The sequence below is a fragment of the Myripristis murdjan genome, chromosome 6 (assembly GCF_902150065.1).
Source record: "Myripristis murdjan chromosome 6, fMyrMur1.1, whole genome shotgun sequence".
Taxonomy (NCBI): domain Eukaryota; kingdom Metazoa; phylum Chordata; class Actinopteri; order Holocentriformes; family Holocentridae; genus Myripristis; species Myripristis murdjan.
This window is the reverse complement of record NC_043985.1, coordinates 31,661,009-31,682,330: the sequence shown is the minus strand read 5'-3', so window position 1 is coordinate 31,682,330 and position 21,322 is coordinate 31,661,009. Positions and strand designations below refer to the sequence as shown.

The following is a 21,322-nucleotide window of genomic DNA, read 5'->3' as shown; positions in this document are numbered from 1 at the left end:
TTTGTCCTGTCAATATGAAGATCCTCTCTTCATCTCTCTTCTGCCTCCCTGTATTTCCTTGTTAATGTCGGGTTGTTTTTGGAGCTTCAGCATCCAAACTGCTGATCTTAGAATGAGGACGAGGAATTGAACGTGCTGTTTATGTACATTATTTACTGTAAGTATCTTTAAAAAAATCAATACAGTTAAATATGTCTCATCAAAACTGATTACAACAATACATAGCAGACATACAAAAATAGATTCTGAGGACGCCTGTGAACCAGGAGGAGGAGCTGTGATGCTGAGCTGGACAGCGTCTCAGCTCTCGGAGGGGGGAGGGGCTGCCTTGCGTGTGGCCTTGGCCAGAGCCTGCTGGATCACCGGGTAAAGTTTGTAGCACCCCTCGATGCAAGTCCGCACACCGGCTGTCAGCGTCTCCTCAGCCATCTCGCCGTCCGACTGCAGCCCGGAGATCTGGTTGAGGCTGGGGAGGAACGCTACCGTCAGACGCCCCTGGTTGTCCTCGCTGCCCGAGCTGCAGCCGTTCTCCTCCAGGTATGTCGGGTCGACCATGTAGGAGGCTCCGTCCTGGCGGATGGAGCAGCCGAGCACCAGGTCGTACATCTCGATCCCGGCGTCGGCCAGGGCGAGGGAGGCGCAGGTGATGGCGTGGGACAGGACGGAGCCGCTGTTCTCCAGAACCATCACGTTGACCTCCACCTGAGAGCGGGGGTACCTGTGCAGGCAGACGGCCGGCCGCAGGCTCTCCTGCAGCATCAGGGACAAGTCCTTCTCCTCACTACCCTGGATCCAGGAGCCCCTCTCCGGGCAGGAGAACGGAGCGAAGCGCATGTCGGTGATCAGCCTGCACACACACAGAGAAAGAGCCAAAGCTGTACCATCTGCAGACTGTCAGAGTCCTCCCTCACCAGTGATACAACAATTCAACATCACCGTCCATCCGCAACACCCAATATGACACAGTAACATATAGAGGCATGGAGGGTAAACCATTTACACCTCAATTACCTGTGTATTTTTTATAATATACAATAATAAAATGGCAGTTTATGACAAAAGGGGCTTTCAACTCTGCTGTTACTTTCAAATTTACTATTTTTATCAGCTGGGGTCAACTGGACAAATTAAATCTCCAGGAAATTATTATAATAAAATCTACATCAAAGTCCTAATGGGAATCAGGTTTTTTGTGTCATATGAACTGGACTGGTTCACACACAGCTACAGGTGTGGATATGTTACTACAGGTGTGGTTATGTTCTGTTAGGGCCCTGGGGCAGAGGGAAGTTTTCGGATGGCATGTTAGAGCTCCTCAGTGTCCAAAACAACCAAAACAAATGTGTGTAAAATGTTGATACTTCTTATATTTTGCACAGCTAAAGCAATCAGGAGGTCAAATCGACTCCACAGGAAAACACTGATGCATAAGAAATATAAATCAAATCTAAATTGGAGAATTGATTATTATGTCATATATCAAGTGAAATGCAAAATATTCCAGCCGCAGGATCGTATTTATTTTTCTCCTTGTCTTTATGAATGGAGAGTGCAGAGTGTGGCTGCTGGCTGGTTTGGGCTCTGTTCATCAGTATTTTGACACTTTGCAGGATCAGTGTTTTATCGATTAACTATTGACAGCGCTGCAGCCCTTCTTACAGGAGGCATCACAGTAAATTAAGAGAACTTCACACTTCACATGATTTAAAACTGGGCTCAGTACCTTCCGCATTTCATATCGGTCTCGTCTTTCCTGTCCGTCTCTCTGGGGCCGTACACGCAGCACATCAGCTTGCTGTTCCCTGCCTCTATGTACGCGGAGCCTTTGGCCTGGCTGACGAGCCCGCAGCGGACGAACACGGGCCGGACATCCACCTGGTCCCGCCGCCGGCCGTCCGCCCGGGGCCCGGCCGCCGGGAGCACGGCCGCCGGCCTGCACGCAAACACGGACGGGCTCTGCGACACCTCCGGCCGGCGTACTCTTTTGTTGTCAGTCGGCATGTTGATGCACAGCAACGTGCACTTTAATAACTAAAACCCACGTGTAGGTAAAAAGCTGCGCTGTTTTCTCAATCGATCCAGCTCGTGATGTGTCCCGTCGGAAACACGGAAACGGAAAAACAGTTCCGCCTTAGTAGGCGAAGCTTCATGCGTGGCATAAAAACTACTAACATATTACTGACATCATGGCAGCCGCAGGACAAGTTAAAATGTGTGAACGCGATTATCAGCAATGGAATTCCCCTTACGACAAAGCAACATATGCTTAGTTTAAGTTTTAATCTGAGAAAACTGACACCAAATAGATGATGCAACTCATGATCATTCAATATCAGGGGGAACCAAACATAGACAGCAGCTACAGCCTGTAACCGGGTGAAAAACACAAAATTAATTTAGAATTTATTTCGCGTCTCATCATCGGCACAGGCACCGATAAGAGGATAAAACAAACAAATAAATTTATTGACGCCGGTTCCTTTTTCATTGCATCAGCCAAAGTCAGTGCAGCTCGTGCGAGCGAAGGTGGCGGGCTCGGCTCTGACTGACAGCAGGCTCGTCCAATGGAAATCGAGATTCGCTGACGTGCCGCTGAGGCTGGACCAATAAGCTGCGAGCTGTGGGCGTGTCCAGCCCCTGTCCTGCGGGTTCCCTGTAGTGGAGCGGCGGTGTGCTGAGCAGTGTGCGGACGCGGAGCCTGAATCATTCTGACAGACTAGCGACTTCTGTGAGTATTATCGTTTGTTAATGTGTCGATAAATAAAGCAGCGGTTGTTTTTTTTATTACTGAAAAGTGGAGGTGTTGTGTCATATAGCTGGGTAGGTAGGTGGACGTAGCCTGCCTAGCTAGGTGTTAGCTAACTGCAGCTTGCCTGACGTTAGCATTAGCATTAGCTAGCACTTTGACAATCACTGCTAACCGGCTGACCAAACACAAGCGGATATTTCATGTATTAAGAGCTAAAAACTTGAAGAACCAACTCCGAAATAATGTCTTTTCCCCCCGCCAATGTTGTTATTGTATAAATGTAATTATCTAAATTACATAGGCATACATGTGCTGCCTTAATTAGCAGCACATTTGCAAAAGTGGCAAGTAGGGATGAACTATATATATGGGCAAAATGTTCATACTTCGATATTTATGCCGGATATCTGTACGATTTGACTATGGGTTCACGCTTATTTTAAGTTTAACAACAGTGGAAACTGAACATTCTTCAAAAAGCAGCATAAAAATATCAGTTGGATGTAGAAAATGCAGTTACTTCAGTGTTATTATTGATCAAAACAGATCAGTCACTGTCTAAGGCTAACCCTTACGCCTTTTGAAATAGTAATATCTGGTATGTAAAAAAAAAAAAAAAAAAAAAAGTAAACATTTGAAATAACTCTCTCCTTAAGTTGTCTCCCTTGATGACAGGAGCACATCCACTTGAGTGCTCTTTCAGTGTGTTGAAAAATAGGATCCAGAAAAATCCACCCGTTCCCCTGTAAAATCACCCCAGGTCCACAAAGTCCACAAAGCCAGTCTCCTGTTGTGGAGCTGCGGTGTTTTCTCCCTTGATGACATCCTCACCAGGGTCTCAGCTTTCTTAAGCCCTATCTGTATGTATATACGTCCACCAAACTGTTGGAAAACAGATTTTCCATCTCTGTGCAGCAGTGTAACATCTTTCTGCGGTTGCCAGCAGGGCGGTTTCGTAGTCAGGAGGGGCACAGGGGCTGTTTACCATCCGCTTGCCAGCCTTAGGGATCTGTGGGCTCCAGCTGTGGGGTTTCCTATGCCAGCAAGTGTCCCAGTCAGCTCACCACTGGGAATTCAGCACGACTGTCTTTTAATTACACTGTCGATAGTACACTGTTTCTTTGTGCTCTCTGACGCAGTCGTTACCAGGGTGTGTTTGAAACTGAATGTTGTAAATTCAAGGCCTTTGAAGTAATTTAATAGAATTAAGTTTTGGTTAGTATATGTTTTAAAACCTTTTTAGTAAGGATGGACACCTAACAAGATCTGCAGGCCATGGAGCAGATGCAGTTGTTTGGAAACAAAGGAGAAGCTGCAAACTCATTCCTTTACTCAGGTTTATTGCATCGTTAACCAGTGACTTTGGCAGAGCCTTCTCATGAAACCCTGAAGACTCTTCCTGAAATGTTGGTTGATGGTGAAAAAAACCTAAGTAAAGGATTCAGAGTTTGTGGCTTTCCTTACCTACCTTTTCTTGCAAGAATTATCCCAGTTTGTGTTGACACATTTCGTTTTGCGATCTGCCAGGGGTCAAACACCATCAAACTTTCGCATGTTGCATAAGACTAATAGAAAATTTAACTATCAAGGTTGATACTATAACATAATATATATCATATTCTTACCCAGTTCTAGCTTATGCATCATCACTATACATTCCTGTGGGTTGGTACATTCTGTACTAGTTGTCTTATTCAGCCCCAGGCCTTTCCATATTGGTTTTCTTTTTTCAGCCCTTTACATTAACATGAAGTGAAATATTAATTTCCTTAAAATCTTAAACTCACTTGCGCCTCTCAAACAGTTCTGCAAAACAGTCCTGATCCTGAAAACTCCTGAATGGGCTCTGGAATTTTTATTTGTACTTGTAAAGTTTAATTTGTGCTTTGAGAGAAAACCAGTTCCCCCGTCCAAACCAGGATGCACCTGTCGGATGCATATTTAAATTTAAAAACCATCACAAGTGCAACATCACCACAAATTCCTACTGAATGCGTAGCTGGAGTTTTTAACTGGGAGACATGGCACCTGGTGTCGAATGTTGTACAAAAAATAAACTTGGATTATTATTAGACCTTGAGCACATCAAGCAGATGTTAAATGTTGAAGAAGCCGTCAGGAGAAAGGGCTTCTCTCCTAACGACACAAGTTAGGACGTGTTTTGCTATCTGTAGGCTATATGACAGGTCTCAGTACATCTAAAGGAAAACATCACAACTCCCTATCATTCTGTAGTACCATTCCAAGATAAAATATTTAACATTATAAACGGATGTAATGCAGAGTGTGTATGTGTGTGTCCATTTAAAGGTGAGTGTGTTGAAGCAGCCCCTGAGGGGACAGATGGACTCACAGGAGTGGTTAAGCTGGTTTAGCCTGTCATAACTGAGTCTTGTTCCCTTTATAGCGCCTGCAGGCTAAACGATTTTTATAATCCGAACACACCGCAGAACCAGGAAAGTGTGCCACAATAAATGGCAGGCTACCAGTTTTCTAGCCTCTCTGTCGGACTTGAAGAACAGCTGGTGAACAGGGACCGCACATTTGACGGCAAAGAGCTCGACACACTGGAGGAACTGTTTGTGATGATGCTCACTGAGGGAGACCCCTGACACTTCAGTCTTAGGGAGCGTCGGACAGGCAGCGTTACCTCAGCTGTTTTCACTTCTCCTTGGTTGGCGTCTTTTTTTCCAGTTCATAGCAGAATTTGAAGCAAATTTGAATCTCAAACAAGTCTTGAAAAACTAGTCTTACAATAAATCTCCAACTTGATCCTGAGGCTAGTTACTGAAGCCTAAAGCCTCGTCAGTAGATGCGCTGATGGTTTGGTCTGTTTTTGCCCAAATCTTCATCCCACTCTTTGATAAAAGTCATGCGTTGAGAACAGGCTATCATACGCTTTGGTGCAAATTCTCCATATTGTCACTTCCCATTTCTTTGTCATAATTGGGCACAGCTGCTGCACGCTTGGACCAGATAAAGTTTTTCCACCAGCGTGCTGTTTGCTGCACCAGCGGTAAATCTACAAATGCCCATGTTGCCGTTGTGGAACAAAATCAGCGACCCAGAACAATTTAATTGGGCATGAAACTTGTTTGTTTCATTAAAAACCACCTTGCTCTTGAGAGTCACTCCCTTAACCTTGCTGGGACTGCAGATGAAAATGAGCTCTGTACTAACTCTGGTACAACAGCCAAATCAACAAATCAACAGCTAAACCAAACTAAGTCATGTTAGGTATGGGACAATGCACTTTATTACTTCATTTTTATTTTGTAAAGGCAGCAAGCCAGTGCCATTGCTGTGAAGCCAATTTTGTTGCAAGCAAGACTGACTTGTCATTCATCTTATTTTAGTCAGGGTTAGGGTTACATTTGTCGTTGTATTGAATTGTTAACCATGTAATATGTGGAATCGTTTCATGAAGTACGCATGTGCCATCATTAATGGATGTTATTATGATGTGTGCCAGGAAGCTGATCCAGAATGGACTCTTCACTGAGTGCAGCTCAGATCCGCGAGAAGTTCATCGACTACTTCCGCCGCCATGAGCATCAGTACGTCCACTCGTCGGCCACCATCCCATTGGACGACCCCACGCTGCTTTTCGCCAATGCCGGCATGAATCAGGTAGACTTTGTTGTACTTTCCTCCTTTTTAGGTGCCAGCAGATTTATAACATGACGCTGAAGCCACACAGTGTTTGTTTGCAGCTCACAGATCTCAGGAAAAGTCCATCTTTTTTCTGTGATTAGACAAAGTGTCACCGTACAAGAATATAATTTATATATGAGACAAATATTAGTGAGAGGAAGAGAAGACAACACCCTGAAACAGCACTGCTTACAACACTGTGATACCCACAGCCTTATTGTCCTGTTTACAACTCATACCACTGGTGCACCTGTGAACTCGACCAACACAGAAACAGTCTGATGGGAGACTCTTCAAATTTTGGTTGATGAAATTACTTTTCTCCGCAGGTGTCTGCAGCTCCAACAACTACTAACCACCGAATTTCGCCTCAGGGCTCAATAAAGTATCTCTGATTCTGATTATTATAACCAGACTTACGACAAACACATAGGCTGCAAAGTTTTGATTTACCCAAAGTATGGAGGAATAAAAAGCATCCTGTGGTGTTTGTATTGTTATCATCCAGGTATCGGTGATGAAAATTTCCCAACAACTGCCATGATTTTGTGTGTCTGTCTTTTTTTAGTGCTGAAATTATTAATTGGTTAATTGTTTACCTTATAGACAGAAAATTAAATTACACTAGTCTTCCCAAAAGTCAGGTCTGATTTGTTCTGTTTGTTAAAGATATAACTACAGTTTCCACAACATAATAATTCATTGTTGTATCCATTCCTGCTGTTTTTTCCCATTTCTCCCAGTTCAAGCCCATCTTCCTCAACACCATCGACCCCTCCCACCCCATGGCCAGGCTGCGCCGCGCCGCCAACACCCAGAAGTGCATTCGCGCTGGAGGCAAACACAACGATCTGGATGATGTGGGCAAAGATGTTTATCATCACACCTTCTTCGAGATGCTGGGCTCATGGTCCTTCGGGGACTACTTCAAGGTATTTCTGTGTGGCCAAACTAACTCTAATAAAGTAAGTCAGTGAGTGACACCCTAGCGGGGGTCTGGCAAAACGATTTTTTGCCAATAGTGCTGAAACAATCAAGTAGTCAGTGGACATAAAGTTTATCAGTTATAATTTTAATAATTGATTATCATTTATCAAGTAGAAATGGCAAATCTTTGTGGATTCATTATCTTACTTTTCTCTTCGTATCATAAAATCGATACTTTTTTTTTTAAAGATTAATCAACAATGAAAATCATCAATCGCATGCCTCTTCCGTCGTAAGTTTGTTCTTGCACTCGTTTGTTTTTTTCTGTTGTGGTGTTCATTATATGATGGAGGGCAGTGGCACAGCTGAAGTATGCACAGTAGAGCTGATAAGGTTGATCTGATACGGAAAAACTCTTACTCCTGCATTTCTGCTTTGAGAGTGAGTGCTAGTTTTTGTGTGTGTGAGTTTCCCCCTGTAAACAAACTAACTGCATCTACATGCACCTTGATAGTCAGGTTATTTGCCCTTGGGCGGCGGTTGCCTGATTTCTCAAGTGCCATGTAAACGAGAGAGCCGGTTCCCCTTATTACTTTAAGGGGTGAAGAGAAATTGGTGTTAAGCAGCTAGCTTTCTCCCTGAGAAACACGATTATAGCGCAGCTTCTTCTGTGTGCACATGTGTGAGGGAAGAGCCTGGACAAGGAAACTGACAGGATAAACACAATAAATACACACTGCAAAACGCCCGGGAGAGTAAAAATGACATTCTCTTCATGGTTGTTGGAGAATACTTCATAATGTTATGGCAATGTTACCACTGATGAAAATATAAGGAAACAAAACAACACATTTTATACTGCCTGCCTCCAAGGCAAGGCAAGGCAAGTTTATTTGTATAGCACATTTCAGCGACAAGGCAATTTAAAGTGCTTTACATAGAGCATAAAGGCATTAAAACAATATAAAAGCAACACAAGAAAACATACATAAAAACAATTAATAAAAAGAAGCTAAAAGTAGAATAAGATAGAACAGGACATTAAAAGTTACCCTCCAGAGTGGAGGGGCGACGCTCGAGGAAATCCCCACAAGAGGTGGGCTGGTTGCTCTCTGCCGGGTGTGAGTTGACTGCAGCACCGCAGTCAGCAGAGGGAATGTCGGGGTCAGGGGAAACCTGATTATTGGGGAAGCGCATATATTCTGGGTTTCGAGTAATCAGCTTATTGTATGCATGTTACCGATTTCCTGCAATAACTCTCAGTAATCCAGTTTCTTGTGTGCTTGTAAACCCACTGACTGTGTTATGGCTTCTACGTTAAGTGGGAATAGCCGCCCACAGATGCCATAACACGATCAACACGCTGTATTTTTTTAGTTGGTTGCTCACAGTTTGATGATGCATGATGGTTCGGGTGGTCCAAGGGTTTGAGTGGTACAGAGAGTTGTTAGGATTGGCAATAAATGCTTGGCTGACTAACATGTCATTAACGAAATCAAAACCCCAAACAAACATGCCACTAAATAAACAGGCCTTTTCATGTAGATCAAACGAGTTGGGGATAAACCAACTCACCAAAGAAACTAAGGTTAAACCAAACAGAATAACCAAAAAAATACACAGTGGTTGAGGACAGTATCTCTGCGGCGTCTTCACCAGTCGGCTCATTTCAGCACACCTTCCTTCGTTATGAGGTTTCCTGGGTGAGGTCAGATAATGCTGTGCGCTTGGTTTAGCACCAAAAACAACCACTAGGTGCTGCCAAACTATTTACGTTGAAAACAGCTGAAAACAACAGGAAATAATAAGAGCTTGTTAGAAATGGCCTCAACAGACTGACTTGCTGAGCTAAGCCCATGTTTCTGTTTCCTCTCTGTCCTCCTGGCTCCTCTCCTCCTTGTGTCCTCTGTCACCCTCTCTCCTCCCCCCTCCCGTCTTTGCAGCATCTGGCCTGTGAGATGGCCTTGGAGCTGCTGACCAAGGAGTTTGGTATTCCAATAGATCGTCTGTACGTCACCTACTTCGGAGGTGATACTGCTGCAGGCCTGGAGCCCGACCTGGAGTGCAAGCAGATCTGGATCGACCTGGGGTGAGTAGAGGTGCAGCATCAGTCAGTAGATCAATCAAACATGATTTTTGTGCCGTTTTCTTGTCTCTGTTTGTTGTGTCCTGATATTCTGAGTTCTGATGGACTAACAGAATAAAATCTGAGTCTGTAACCCAGAAACAAAGTGGATGAGATTCTTGTGTAGAATCTGTCAGGGCATGTCAAGGTGAGTTTGATCAATCAAACATAGATTAGTCCAGTGCTGAAACAATTAGTTAATTGACAGGACACTTGTAATTTTTGATCATCAATTAATCATTTTAATGGGGAAAAAAATGGCTATTTTTCTCCATTTTCATTATAAATTAACATTTCATTTTTTCTGGCTGCTGGTCAGACTAATGATGCAATGTGAAGACATCACTTTGGACTCTGACAACTTCCCATGAGACTTGCGTTGTTTTTCACACTAAATGATGAATTGAAAAAATAACAGATTAATCAACTTTGCTCTGAACTTGGGCACACACAATGCCAACTTCCCCTCTGATGGATTTGAAGTCAAACCAGCAGCTTTTGCCTGGACAAGCATGACCATTTATTAAAAAACAATTCAGTACAGCATCATTGTTAGACGTCTTTTTTTCCCCCACTGGCATTTCTGCTGCATGAGGGGTCTGTATTCACAATTTATCATTGGTCTCAAACAGAATTGCAGAAAGATGAAAAGAATGGGCAAAGTTGGAGAGCAACTCTGGAAAAAATTGGGGTTTACTGAATTCTGCAGTTAGTACAAGCAATATTTGAACATCCCAATATCCTTGTGAGTATTAATTTATGTACGACGACATCCACAAAGGGGAGGAAAGCCCCAAAAAGCAATCCTACCAACTTCAGGGCTTAAGAATCTCTTTAAGACAAGGAAATATGGCAGGCAGCTGTGAGCTGAAAAATGGGACTGCAGAATCCATTAGTGACTGATAGCAAAGTGGCAGACTATTTACATAGGACATACAGTGATGAATTACGTCAAGCATATTTCATCACTGTAGCTGCAGTCACTATGGTCGCAGTGTGCTGTCAAGACAAAATGCTAAAAGTGCTTAATAAAGATGTACAAGTTATTCCAGAGCAGGATGAGCTGTGTAAACTTCATAATGTGTTTACAGGAAGCATCAGGATAATATAAATCATGTTTGTGTCTGGGAACCAAAATATCTTTGCAACAAAACCTAGAATACTCAGTGGAGCTGTGAAATAAAAAATGCTGTAGTGTACCGTTTTAAAACCTCTGTCTACTAGCTGTAACCATTGGGAGGCACTTAGGATTTACAAGGTCGAAGATGCTGGCAAATATTTCAAATGATGTAGCCTTTAGGTCTTGGAAACACTCTAATAAGCATCATTTACGGAGGTTTTTTTCTGTCATGCATCGTCTCCTGGGAGGAGGTAGCACATCGCTTAACAACTCCCTAACCAATCGCTTTTCACTTCCTGTGACCCAGCAGCCGAGCTCTGCCTGAATGATGCAAAAAGCCCGCCGTCTTTCTGGCCCCGGTTAAAATAGTCGCACCGCATATGTGTGATCGGTCCTTTTGGGAAATTGCTTTGTTTTCTTCCCTCAAATCCCACAGAGCCGCCACGTTGCCTACAATAACAGCGACTCTAGAAGCTTCTCTCCCCTCCTCCCTCATGTCCGATTATTAGTCATCACCGTACCAATTATATCACAACATATTTAAAATTTCACCAATGCAGAAATTTAAATGTTTTATTTGAAGATCAGGTAACACAGTTAATTATTTTATTTGAAAGACCCACCTCTGATTAAAACAAAGCAACAAACATATTGTGTTCATACTCAGGCATGCGTCGTCTTGTCGTTCCTGGCAAATCTGCAAACAACAAATCAGAATCAGAAAAACTTTGCTGATCCCCGAGGGCAAATTGGGTAAAGCTTTAGAATGTAGTTTGCTGCTGAGCATTTGAATGTTTGAAAGCAGGATGCCCCCTTTTTTTGACACAGTTTCATTGTCTTTGTTCTGTTTGTTTATTTGTTTGGGGATTAGAAGGTGTGCTTGTTTTACTTTCAAGGCCTGGAACAAACTTTATCATCCCTATTAGAAATGTATTTAGTCACGTTTTTTTTTTAAAAAAAGCAGTTAGGAACAAAAACAAAAAGAGGAGCGAAACAATCTGTGTCACTTGCTTACATAAACGAACACACATGGGTGCTGCTCGCACAGCAGCCCTTTTGCAGCCCACCTGTTTTCAGCAGTTTTGCAGCTGACAAACATCGTGACAGAAAGTCTATAAAATGTAAATATGCAAAGATGGATCGCCTGCAGCTGCACTCGCTCATCTTGTAGGAACATTGTGGGCAAATCTGAAGCGTCACACAGATTCTATTGGCATATCATCTCTGCTGGTGTATACTGCCCGCCGCTGACATGTCGTTATGCAAACCATTCAAAAGCCCATAAGAACATATCAAACATTGCGGCAACCATTCTTTTGTGATGTATGCGTACATTCGTTCATGTGTTTCTGTAAAAGTTGTGCTAGCCGAAACTTGTACATCAGTATGAGTGTTTGATTCAGGTAAAGCATCACTGTGTGTTTGTGTGTGTCAGGGTGGACGAGGCTCGTATCCTGCCTGGCAACATGAAGGATAACTTCTGGGAGATGGGAGACACCGGCCCCTGCGGCCCCTGCAGTGAAATCCACTTCGACCGCATTGGAGGGAGAGACGCCTCTCACCTGGTGAACCAGGACGATCCCAACGTGCTGGAGATCTGGAACCTGGTTTTCATCCAGTTCAACAGGTAGTCAGCTGATACACACACACACACACACACACACAGATCTGATAGCCCCGGTGTGCAGAATTCTTCATACCAGGCACCAGCCGCTCATGTTATTGTCTACATTTAGTATGAAACATCATGTTAGGTTGTGTTGCCTTGTGGGAAAAGCTTTTAAATCCTTCATATTTACTCATCTGCCTGTGTGGCTCTTTTTTCACTGCTTCTGTTGGTCTGGTCTTGGTTTTTATCAGTGGTAGTTAGTTATTATTGTCATTTCAAGTCTTATTGCAGCCTTAGTGGTGTGGAGTGGAAAAATCTGAACAAAATCCCACAGCACATAGACACAGTGACAGTCATGGATGTTAACATGCATTGTCCCTGTCAAGTAAGCGCAGTAAATTAAAACATTTGCATGCATCTTCACAGCCAGCTATTTTCTCATGTAGGCAAGTTTGACTTATCTGAAACATTACTTCCATCTCAAAGGAAGACTCCTCTGAAACTCATTAACACGGTGTAAAAACAGGGACTGGTGACCTACATTGTGTTTCCGGAGCCGTTTTTGTTTTATTTTCGGATGTAATTCTGTTTTTCTGTCTGAACACACTGAGCAGCTGCAGATTAAAGGGAGAAAGAAGTGAGCTCTCCCTCTCCTCTGCTGGATTTCTCCCTGTGTTTGTTTAACATCAACATCAACTTTTTATTTGTGTTTCTGTTGTTGTATGTTTCTGTGTGAGATCGTTGAAAATTGATTGCCTATTTCGCACCACTGTAGCAGTGAGAATATCTCAGTGACGTCAGTAGAGTCACATCTGGCTGGTTAGCCGTGGAATAACAAAAAAACAGCATCAAACAAGGCCTGTTGCTAGGTCTATAACCAGTTTGGTGGATCATAAAATAGATCCACCAGGCCCACACCCAGTACACATGACTACTTATTATTAATGGATGAGCTGCTATAGGAATCTAAACACACCCTTTCTGTTTTGCCTCTGTTTTATGCAGCACAGCAGTGTTGTCTCTGAACCAAACATACTCACTTTCCCGTTTGCGGACTGGGACAATCCCTCCCCCCTGTCACTGGGGGAGAGGGGGAATTTCTTCAGTTAAATTGGATTAAATTGGATTTGTTGTACGTGTGTTTGCGTTGTTTATTTAATTATTTATTCATCAGGAGACTTTCTGACAGTCCAATCATGCTTTTTCACAAGTTTCGGTGATGATGTTGATAATAGGCAAATTTTCTGACTCCTGAGTTTGCAGCCAATGGGAATCCTGAAATAATAATAATAATAATAATAATAATAATAATAATAATAATAATAAAACACATCAAACATACTAAAATGCAACAAAGTCATACAAACATATTTTTGAGCATTTAAAATTGATAAAAACTCATTAAGGGAGAGGCATAAATAATTATTTGGTGGCCAGTATGAATGGCTGAATAATGAGACAGCACACATTTATGTCTGGTGAAATGAAGCTGTTGTGACATTGTAATTTCTTAAACATTAAAAAAGGAAAACATAACATTATTGAACAGCTGAGGCCTTAAATCACACTCCCTCCCAGTGTGTCCCCTGCGTCTGTTGCTCTGTCTGTGATCACATGTTGCTGTTTGTCACTTTGATCATGAAGATGCATCTCAGCAAAATTATAAAGTCTCCTCGACTCCGGGAATCAAATAGGGAGCAGCTCTGATGCAAACACACTTGACTAATTCCCGATTCTCATCCCTTATTTTGGCAAGGCATACCTACACAAATATACAAAGGAGACTGCACACACACACACACACACACACAGGCATTCATGTGTTAAAGAGAACCAGAAACAGATGTGTAACGGTTGTCTCCTGTGTGTCGCGCCTCAGAGAGTCAGAGACGGAGCTGAAGCCGCTGCCTAAGAAGAGCATCGACACGGGGATGGGTCTGGAGCGCCTGGTCTCCGTCCTGCAGAACAAGATGTCCAACTATGACACCGACCTCTTCATCCCGTACTTTGAAGCCATTCAGAAGGTAAAGAAACATCTCAGTTTTCAATAATTTTCCATCTGTGCTTATGCTTATATTCTTCTCAAAAAGTTAAAAGATCTGACTCAGATTTGGTGGACAGATCGCATCCTCTGGCCAGTTAGTGACAATCATTGTATTTGTGCCACCTGACTAAAGGGCATTCATCTGTTTTTTTTTTTTTTGTGGTTGTTTTTTCAACCCCTGGAGACAAACGATAAAGAAATCAAATATAAATCATTGTGTTACATCTTTACTGCTTGGAGAATTTCTCAGGCCTTCTAGTTGTATGTGGAAAGCTATTTTACTTAGACTTGTCTTTAATGTGTCAAATCACCTTATTAGGTGATTGAAGAAACACTTGGGAATATTCTAACGTACAGTAAAAGTGGTTGGATGGAAGCCCAGCTGGTGTCTCCTGGGTGGATTTACACCTGGGGAGGCTCTGTCCAGATGAAACTCACATGTTCAGGACACATGTTGATGGAGTCTGTAATAAAATGAAGACCCTGTCTAGACAATCGGACCCTGTCAGGACTCCCAATACTGATTTCCTAAATGATTTTTGGCTCTTAAATAAACCTGCGAGTGTGTCATTGTGTTCAGTTTCTCAGTTATACTCTTTTTTTTTTTTTTTTTTTTTTTTTTTTTTTTTTTTTTTCCAGGGCACAGGTGCCAGGCCTTACACTGGGAAAGTGGGAGCTGAGGACACTGACGGTATTGACATGGCCTACCGTGTGCTGGCTGACCACGCCCGCACCATCACCATCGCCCTGTCAGACGGCGGCCGGCCCGACAACACAGGAAGAGGGTGAGATACTCGCATTTACATGGTTATCTGACCTCATTCAGTATTAATAGCTTGTTTTTCTCCAAAAAAAAGTTAAAAAAAAAAAAAAAAAAAAAACTGCCAGTGGGGTGCCATTTGTTCCCAGAAGAATTCCTGAAACAATTGAAACTGCAGTGGGAACAAGTATAAATCTGTTGAAACAAAGCAGAAACAACTTGAATAGCTTTGGAAACAAGTGTGATTATCTCATCCCACTGGTAAATGTTTTACCTTGTTTGAAGAGAAAATGTGAAACTACAGTTTCCTGTTTCTGGTGAACTGTATGACTGTATATGTGGTGTTTGAGTGTGCATTTGTGTGCACGCTCTGCAAAACAAGATGAAAAACATGAAACACCTGACAGCCCTGGACAGACTCGTGTTGTACTCTTTCATCATCAGATCAGCTACCAAAATATCTTGTCAGTACTGGGACATCATGCAGCACCGGTGATTTAATGTTACACATGTTCTGCCTGCACTGTCTGTTCAGATTTTGTTGCTATCTTGTAGATTATTTATTATTTTTAGCTGTTGAGTTATTTTTCCTGTAGCTGCTCTCAGTCGGTAAATCGGTTGCTGTGTCAGATATTTGGTGTCTTTTCGTTATACATGCTGCGCAGTATTAACAAAGAAATAATTTTCTCTCTGAAAATATGTTTTGAATCCACATTAGAGCTGCTTTTATGCAGATATGTCCACATTAAATTGTTCATCTGTGTCTGCGCATCACTCAAAGGCCCCAGGTAGCAGGTTATTCGGTCCACTGAGTGAATAATCTGCCTTCAGCTATGCATGGTGGTTTTGTTTTTTCTGTCTATCAGTGCATATTAAAGCTCTTGCTGTCGTTGTTGTGTGTGCAGCTACGTGTTGAGGAGGATCCTGAGGCGTGCAGTACGTTATTCCCATGAGAAGCTGGGAGCTGAGAAAGGCTTCTTTGCCACCCTTGTGGATGTGGTGGTCGCTTCCCTGGTGAGATTTTTCTCTCCTGTGTTCACAAGCTCCGTCCTCTCTGGATACCTTTTCATATAAAGTAATAGAATGTCTCTTTATATCAGTAAACACCCATTTGCTGCTACATTTCCATATGCTGTAACCTTGCAGTGATCCGTTGTGTATCCAGTTAATAAAGGAAAACGATAACAAAAGACTGAACTAATTTTAGTGTGATTGGTAACTTCCCCTTGTTTTCTACATGAATTCTGTCATAGCGTCTTTTTCTCCCTCTTCCTCCAGGGCGATGCGTTCCCAGAGCTGAAGAAAGACCCAGACATGGTGAAGGACATTATCAACGAGGAGGAGACGCAGTTCCTCAAAACACTCAGCAGGGGGCGGCGCATTCTAGACAGGAAGATCCAGAGCCTGGGAGACTGCAAAACCATCCCAGGTGAGAAACATGCAGTGTGATAGCAGCAGTTAACTCCTCTGCAGGTGCGAAGAATCAAGGTTTATTTTGATATTGTGTCATGCAGAAAAGCAGAATAAAACCACTAAAAATAATCTTGTTATAGAGGTTGTGATGTGTTTTTTTTTTTCCACCCTAACCCTAAAATCATGAATTCCTTCTTTCCTCTCTTTTGGCTCTCTTTCTTAAACCCTCTATTTTTTCAGGAATTATCAGTGCAGTTTATCGGATTTTCTGTGATTTTTTTTTTCTTGTTATCGTGCAACAGGTTCATTGTCTATTCAACCAAAATGGGATACCACAGATGCTGAAAGACTTGCATACACAGTGCTAAAATGATAAATAGTTGATTCATTTTCTGTCAAACTACTAAAGAATTAATTAACTATAGTTTCAACAATTGATTTATCGTTTCAGTCATTTATCAGATAAAAGTGTAAGACACTTTCTGATTCTAGCTTCACTAAGATGCTAAGATGTTAATATCTTTTCTCTGTTAATATCTCTATAAAATTAATATTCTGGGGTTTATATGGACTGTTAGTCAGACTAAGGAAGCAAATTGAGCACATTATTTTCAGCTGGGATCACTTCCCGAGAGACTTTGTCATGACTTTTGACTGCATGATGAATCAGTTAATCAGAAAAATAATCAGCAGATTAATCGACAGTGATGATAGTCATCAGTTGCAGCCCTACACAGCACACTGTAATACAAGTTAATACCTGAGCTAATGTGTCCCCGTTGCGCCTCCTAATTGTTTCTCTTTAGGCAGAGGATTTTTTTTTCCTGCATACGAGACTTCTCTCCTGCATACTAACTCTCTCTCTGTGTGTGTGTGTGTGTGTGTGTGTGTGTGTATGTGTGTGTGTTCAGGTGACACTGCATGGCTGCTATACGACACCTACGGCTTCCCTCTGGACCTGACTGCCCTCATCGCCGAGGAGAAAGGCATGTGTGTCGACACCGACGCCTTTGAGGAGGAGAAGAAAGCAGCACAGGTGAGGAGGCAGGAGGCGAGGAAGCCGGCGGTGTGTAGGTGACGATGGCGAGGTGAAAGAGGGACACGGGCTGGCAGGAGTTCATGACGAAGGGACTTAGGGACGACGATGTGCAGGACACGATTTTGTGCTTAGTTTCCAATATAGATTTATTGTAAGGATTTGGCCCCGACTGTCCAGCTGGGGAAACTCAACACAGAATCATATTTTCTGTCCGCTCCCTCGGGTATCCAGCTTCGCCTTGTGTCAGCGTTCTCCGGTATTGCACTGTAAGTCAGAATCAGGAAGTTTGCACCTGCTGTTTAAATAAACTCCTGTTTACTTAGCAGCCCCGGCGCTAATCCTGTGCTTGTTAGGCAGCAGTTACTCGCCGAGAAGAGATTTTTATTCCGCTTAAAATGTCATTTTCGCCAGTTTGAAAAGATGCAGGTGAGGTTAGTGGCAGTAGAATTTACTTTGCTTATTGATAATAATGCCAAAATACAGTTAAGTTTTGGTGTTTCAGTATAATTATTTAAGCAAAAAGTTACAAACAAATCTTTTAAGGCTGAGTCTACTGAACTAATCATGTTTATTTGTGTGCAGTTTATCCAAATCACCTTGTTGTCATTCACGCTTGATTACAAAGATTAAAGCATTTTCCAATAAAATATAATTATTCTGTCTGAACCAAACCCACCAAATATCAGGCTATTTTTGATCACTGGCCAAGCAAGTCACTAAAAAAAGTGATGGTTTGATGATGTGCCATTTTGAAAAATCAATGTATTTGGACAAAATTATCCATTATTATAGATATTTTTATTATATTTATATTACTGTCTAAGGATAGTGTTCAACTTCAGTTTATATTTTTGCCATGAGGAGGCGCTAAAAGATTTGTCTTGACAACAGATGAACTTCCTTACTTTTACCAGTTAAGTTTTTCTGGTACAAGTGAAACATCACCGACATTAAGGCACAACCCTCCCACTGCAACGTCCACAGTTTCACGTGACAATAATTATCCTCATTTATAGAGCACTTTTCAAAATCAACATGACAAAGTGCTTCACAAAGAGCAAAAAATAAAAGTTATAAAATCATCATCAGGTTTTAAAAAACAGTTGAGTTTTTTTTTTTTTTTTTTTTAAATAATTTTATATTATGAGTATAAACCCCAATAAAAGACAGTTAAAAGAAAATTAAAACTCAAGTAAAATCAGGAAGGGCTCTCTGATAAAAGTGTGTTTTAAGAAGGGACATAAAGAAATCACTGACTCAGCTGACCTGATTTCCTCGGGCAGATCGCTCCAGAGCCTCGGGGCCCGAACTGCAAACGCTCTGCCCCTTTTAGTTTTCAGCACGTCGGTGCTGTCGGTAGTTTCCTTTTTACAAAAATGTTGGCTCCACATCAGCGGTTACTGGGGAAAACCAGAAAGGGAACGTATGGAAACCCACTTGGCGTTCATATTTATTCATTCATACAAAATAATTCAAATAAAATAAGTTCTACTCAGTGATAATCCACCTGTTATTAATTTAGCCTCAAAAAAATTAATATTTGCTGTCGCGCCGCTGATCAAAAGTCAGTGTCACAACCTGATGTGTGTGAGGGGAGAGACATCAAGCATGACATTCCTCTGTAGATATGAAATGGCTCCTCAGAAGGGCTGCAAAGATGAGATTAGAGAACTAAGGCTGCTGAGGAAAACATCACCGTGGTGGAGCCTGAATAAATGAACTAACTGAACAGCGTATTCACCTTCGGGCTCTGCCAAGTGTCAAAATCCTTGTGATGAGATACAAATTGATGTCATCTCTCATGAAAATGTAATTTATTTGTTTTTCCTTATCATATTCACACGTCAGCCAGTTTGCAGTAGAAGACTATTTATCTCTAGAAAAAGCAAATAAATACATCATCAGCATGACGCTTCCAAATATTTGTTTGCTCTGTGAAACTAGTCAGATTTATGAAAGATGCTTGGATAAGGCTTATGATTAGAAATGAAAGCAAGTTAGTCCGTAAGTGTAATAATAAAAGTGTGTGTGTGTCTGTGTGTGTGTGTGTCCACTAGTTGAAGTCCCAGTGTAAGGGCGCAGGTGATGAAGACCACTTCATGCTGGACATCTACGCCATTGAAGAGCTGCGAAACAAGAACATCCCCGCCACCGACGACTCCCTCAAATACAGCTACAAGTCGGACGACAAAGGCGACTACGGTGAGAGGAGCACGCTCTCGCACAGTCTCTCTCTCACACACACACGCACACACACGCACACACACACATACGTTTTACTGACAGTGACGCGTTAATACCAAAACAGCTCTTGATGAAAACAGGAAATGCAGGAGGGGCAGACGCACACCAACTTGCTCCTGGGGTTTTAACCCCCTGAACCCCAAACCCGCCGGCGGGATTGAAAGACATGTATTTTTTAAAAAATCGCCAAAATTCAACCGTTTATCATAGCTGGAAGCTTTAAAAACCTATTTTTTCGTCGGAATTTGAATTTTCCGACGGTCCCTGAATGCAACATGTCCGACTTCCGTTAAAAGGTAGAAAAAGGGACGGAACAAAGCCTAAAAAAGTGATTTTTCATTCGAATCATTTTATTATACATGCTTCATTCAACAATTTGCCAAAAAATAGTCGTTTACTCAATCCAGATCGTTCAAAAAACAGAAAATTCTGCGGTGTTCAGCGGATCTGAGACATCTTGATTGATTCAGGTGAGCCCAACACTCGTGTGACAAAAATTCACTGAATTTCAGTGTGTAGGCAACAGTAGTAACATGGAAGGGGGCAAGGCAGTAAAAACGCCTAAGTTTATACAGGTTGGATAAATGTTAAAAATGTGCCTCACAGCGCCTTTCGTTCCATTTAAAATCTCAAAATCCAGAGAAAACACTGGATAAAACTTAATTTAGCCGCACGCTAACTTTTTACCTAAATAATGATGATATTTGTGGCCCTTGATTAATTTGGGTGTGTCTTTTCTAATGACACCCTCTGTTGTTGTGATTTCCTCCCCTCAGTCGTACTTTGTTGTGTGAGAGAGAGAGAGAAAACCGGTGAAGGGTTTCTACATTTCATACAGTTTAATCATTGTGTTTCAGTTCAGTTGGTGTCTTGTGAAAGGTTTTGGTGCAGGTGCCCACACTGATAGTTTTTTTCTGTTAACCTTTATCTCAAAGAGAAAACACACAGCACAGTATTGTATAGGTGATGATAAGAAATGTATGTATTGCAATGCAGGAGGAAGATACAAGCGCTCACCTCAGTTCTCTGATCTCTGTCTTTCTCGCCGAGCAGGGAGGGTTTCTGTTTGAATTTGTTCAGTGCTGATGTTGTTTTGACTACAGTCCTGTATCAAATAGCGAACAGTTTTCCCTGAAGCCCCACTTTCTGTTTTCTGCCTAAACTAGAGGGTTAAAGGAGAACCAAGGCACCTGCTGGACAAAATTCATGTGATAATATGGATAAATGATAAATTAAAAGTCACTTTACTTTCATGATACTGACACCTGGGAATCAATACCAATACTTGTCGACACCTTGCTTTGCCTTTTTTCTTTTCTATCTTTTGACCTCTTTTGTTTAAACACGGAAGTTTACATATGTTTGAGTATTTAATTGGTTTAACAATTTGATAAGAACATCGTGACAGTTAAAAATACATGTCATGTGAAAATTAAATACAGTATGATTTGAGTACAATTAGGATTTAAATCAAGCACATTTTTTTTCTGTTATATTTGGCATCAAGGAAAATTAATTATGCCATGGCGTTTTATTTTGTCCTGAGTAGGGCTGGGTATCGTTTGAAATGTTTTGGTACCAATTACAGTAACTCGATTTCAATATGAATGTCAAATCAACACTTTCTGTGGTACTGAG

General features: G+C 41.9%; 2 protein-coding genes across 2 annotated transcripts in view; one reads left to right on the top strand and one right to left on the bottom strand.

Annotated features, from left to right (window-relative positions):
- Positions 1-133: 133 nt before the first annotated feature.
- Positions 134-2,140, bottom strand: exosc6 (exosome component 6). The gene is made up of 2 exons (XM_030052731.1): positions 1,724-2,140; positions 134-847 (listed from the first exon to the last, which is right to left on the bottom strand). The coding sequence occupies exons 1-2, from the start codon at positions 1,999-2,001 to the stop codon at positions 301-303; spliced, it is 825 nt and encodes a 274-aa protein (XP_029908591.1). The 5' UTR covers positions 2,002-2,140; the 3' UTR covers positions 134-300.
- A 453-nt stretch (positions 2,141-2,593) lies between these two features.
- Positions 2,594-21,322, top strand: part of LOC115360657 (alanine--tRNA ligase, cytoplasmic) — a 29,986-nt gene continuing 11,257 nt past the window's right edge. Inside the window, exons 1-11 of the mRNA XM_030053709.1 lie at positions 2,594-2,728; positions 6,222-6,379; positions 7,147-7,335; positions 9,274-9,419; positions 12,011-12,202; positions 14,064-14,208; positions 14,868-15,013; positions 15,894-16,002; positions 16,267-16,417; positions 17,313-17,437; positions 19,498-19,642. Coding sequence (XP_029909569.1) covers positions 6,236-6,379; positions 7,147-7,335; positions 9,274-9,419; positions 12,011-12,202; positions 14,064-14,208; positions 14,868-15,013; positions 15,894-16,002; positions 16,267-16,417; positions 17,313-17,437; positions 19,498-19,642 — 1,492 coding nt within the window. The 5' untranslated portion in view covers positions 2,594-2,728; positions 6,222-6,235. The remainder of the gene's footprint in view (positions 2,729-6,221; positions 6,380-7,146; positions 7,336-9,273; positions 9,420-12,010; positions 12,203-14,063; positions 14,209-14,867; positions 15,014-15,893; positions 16,003-16,266; positions 16,418-17,312; positions 17,438-19,497; positions 19,643-21,322) is intronic.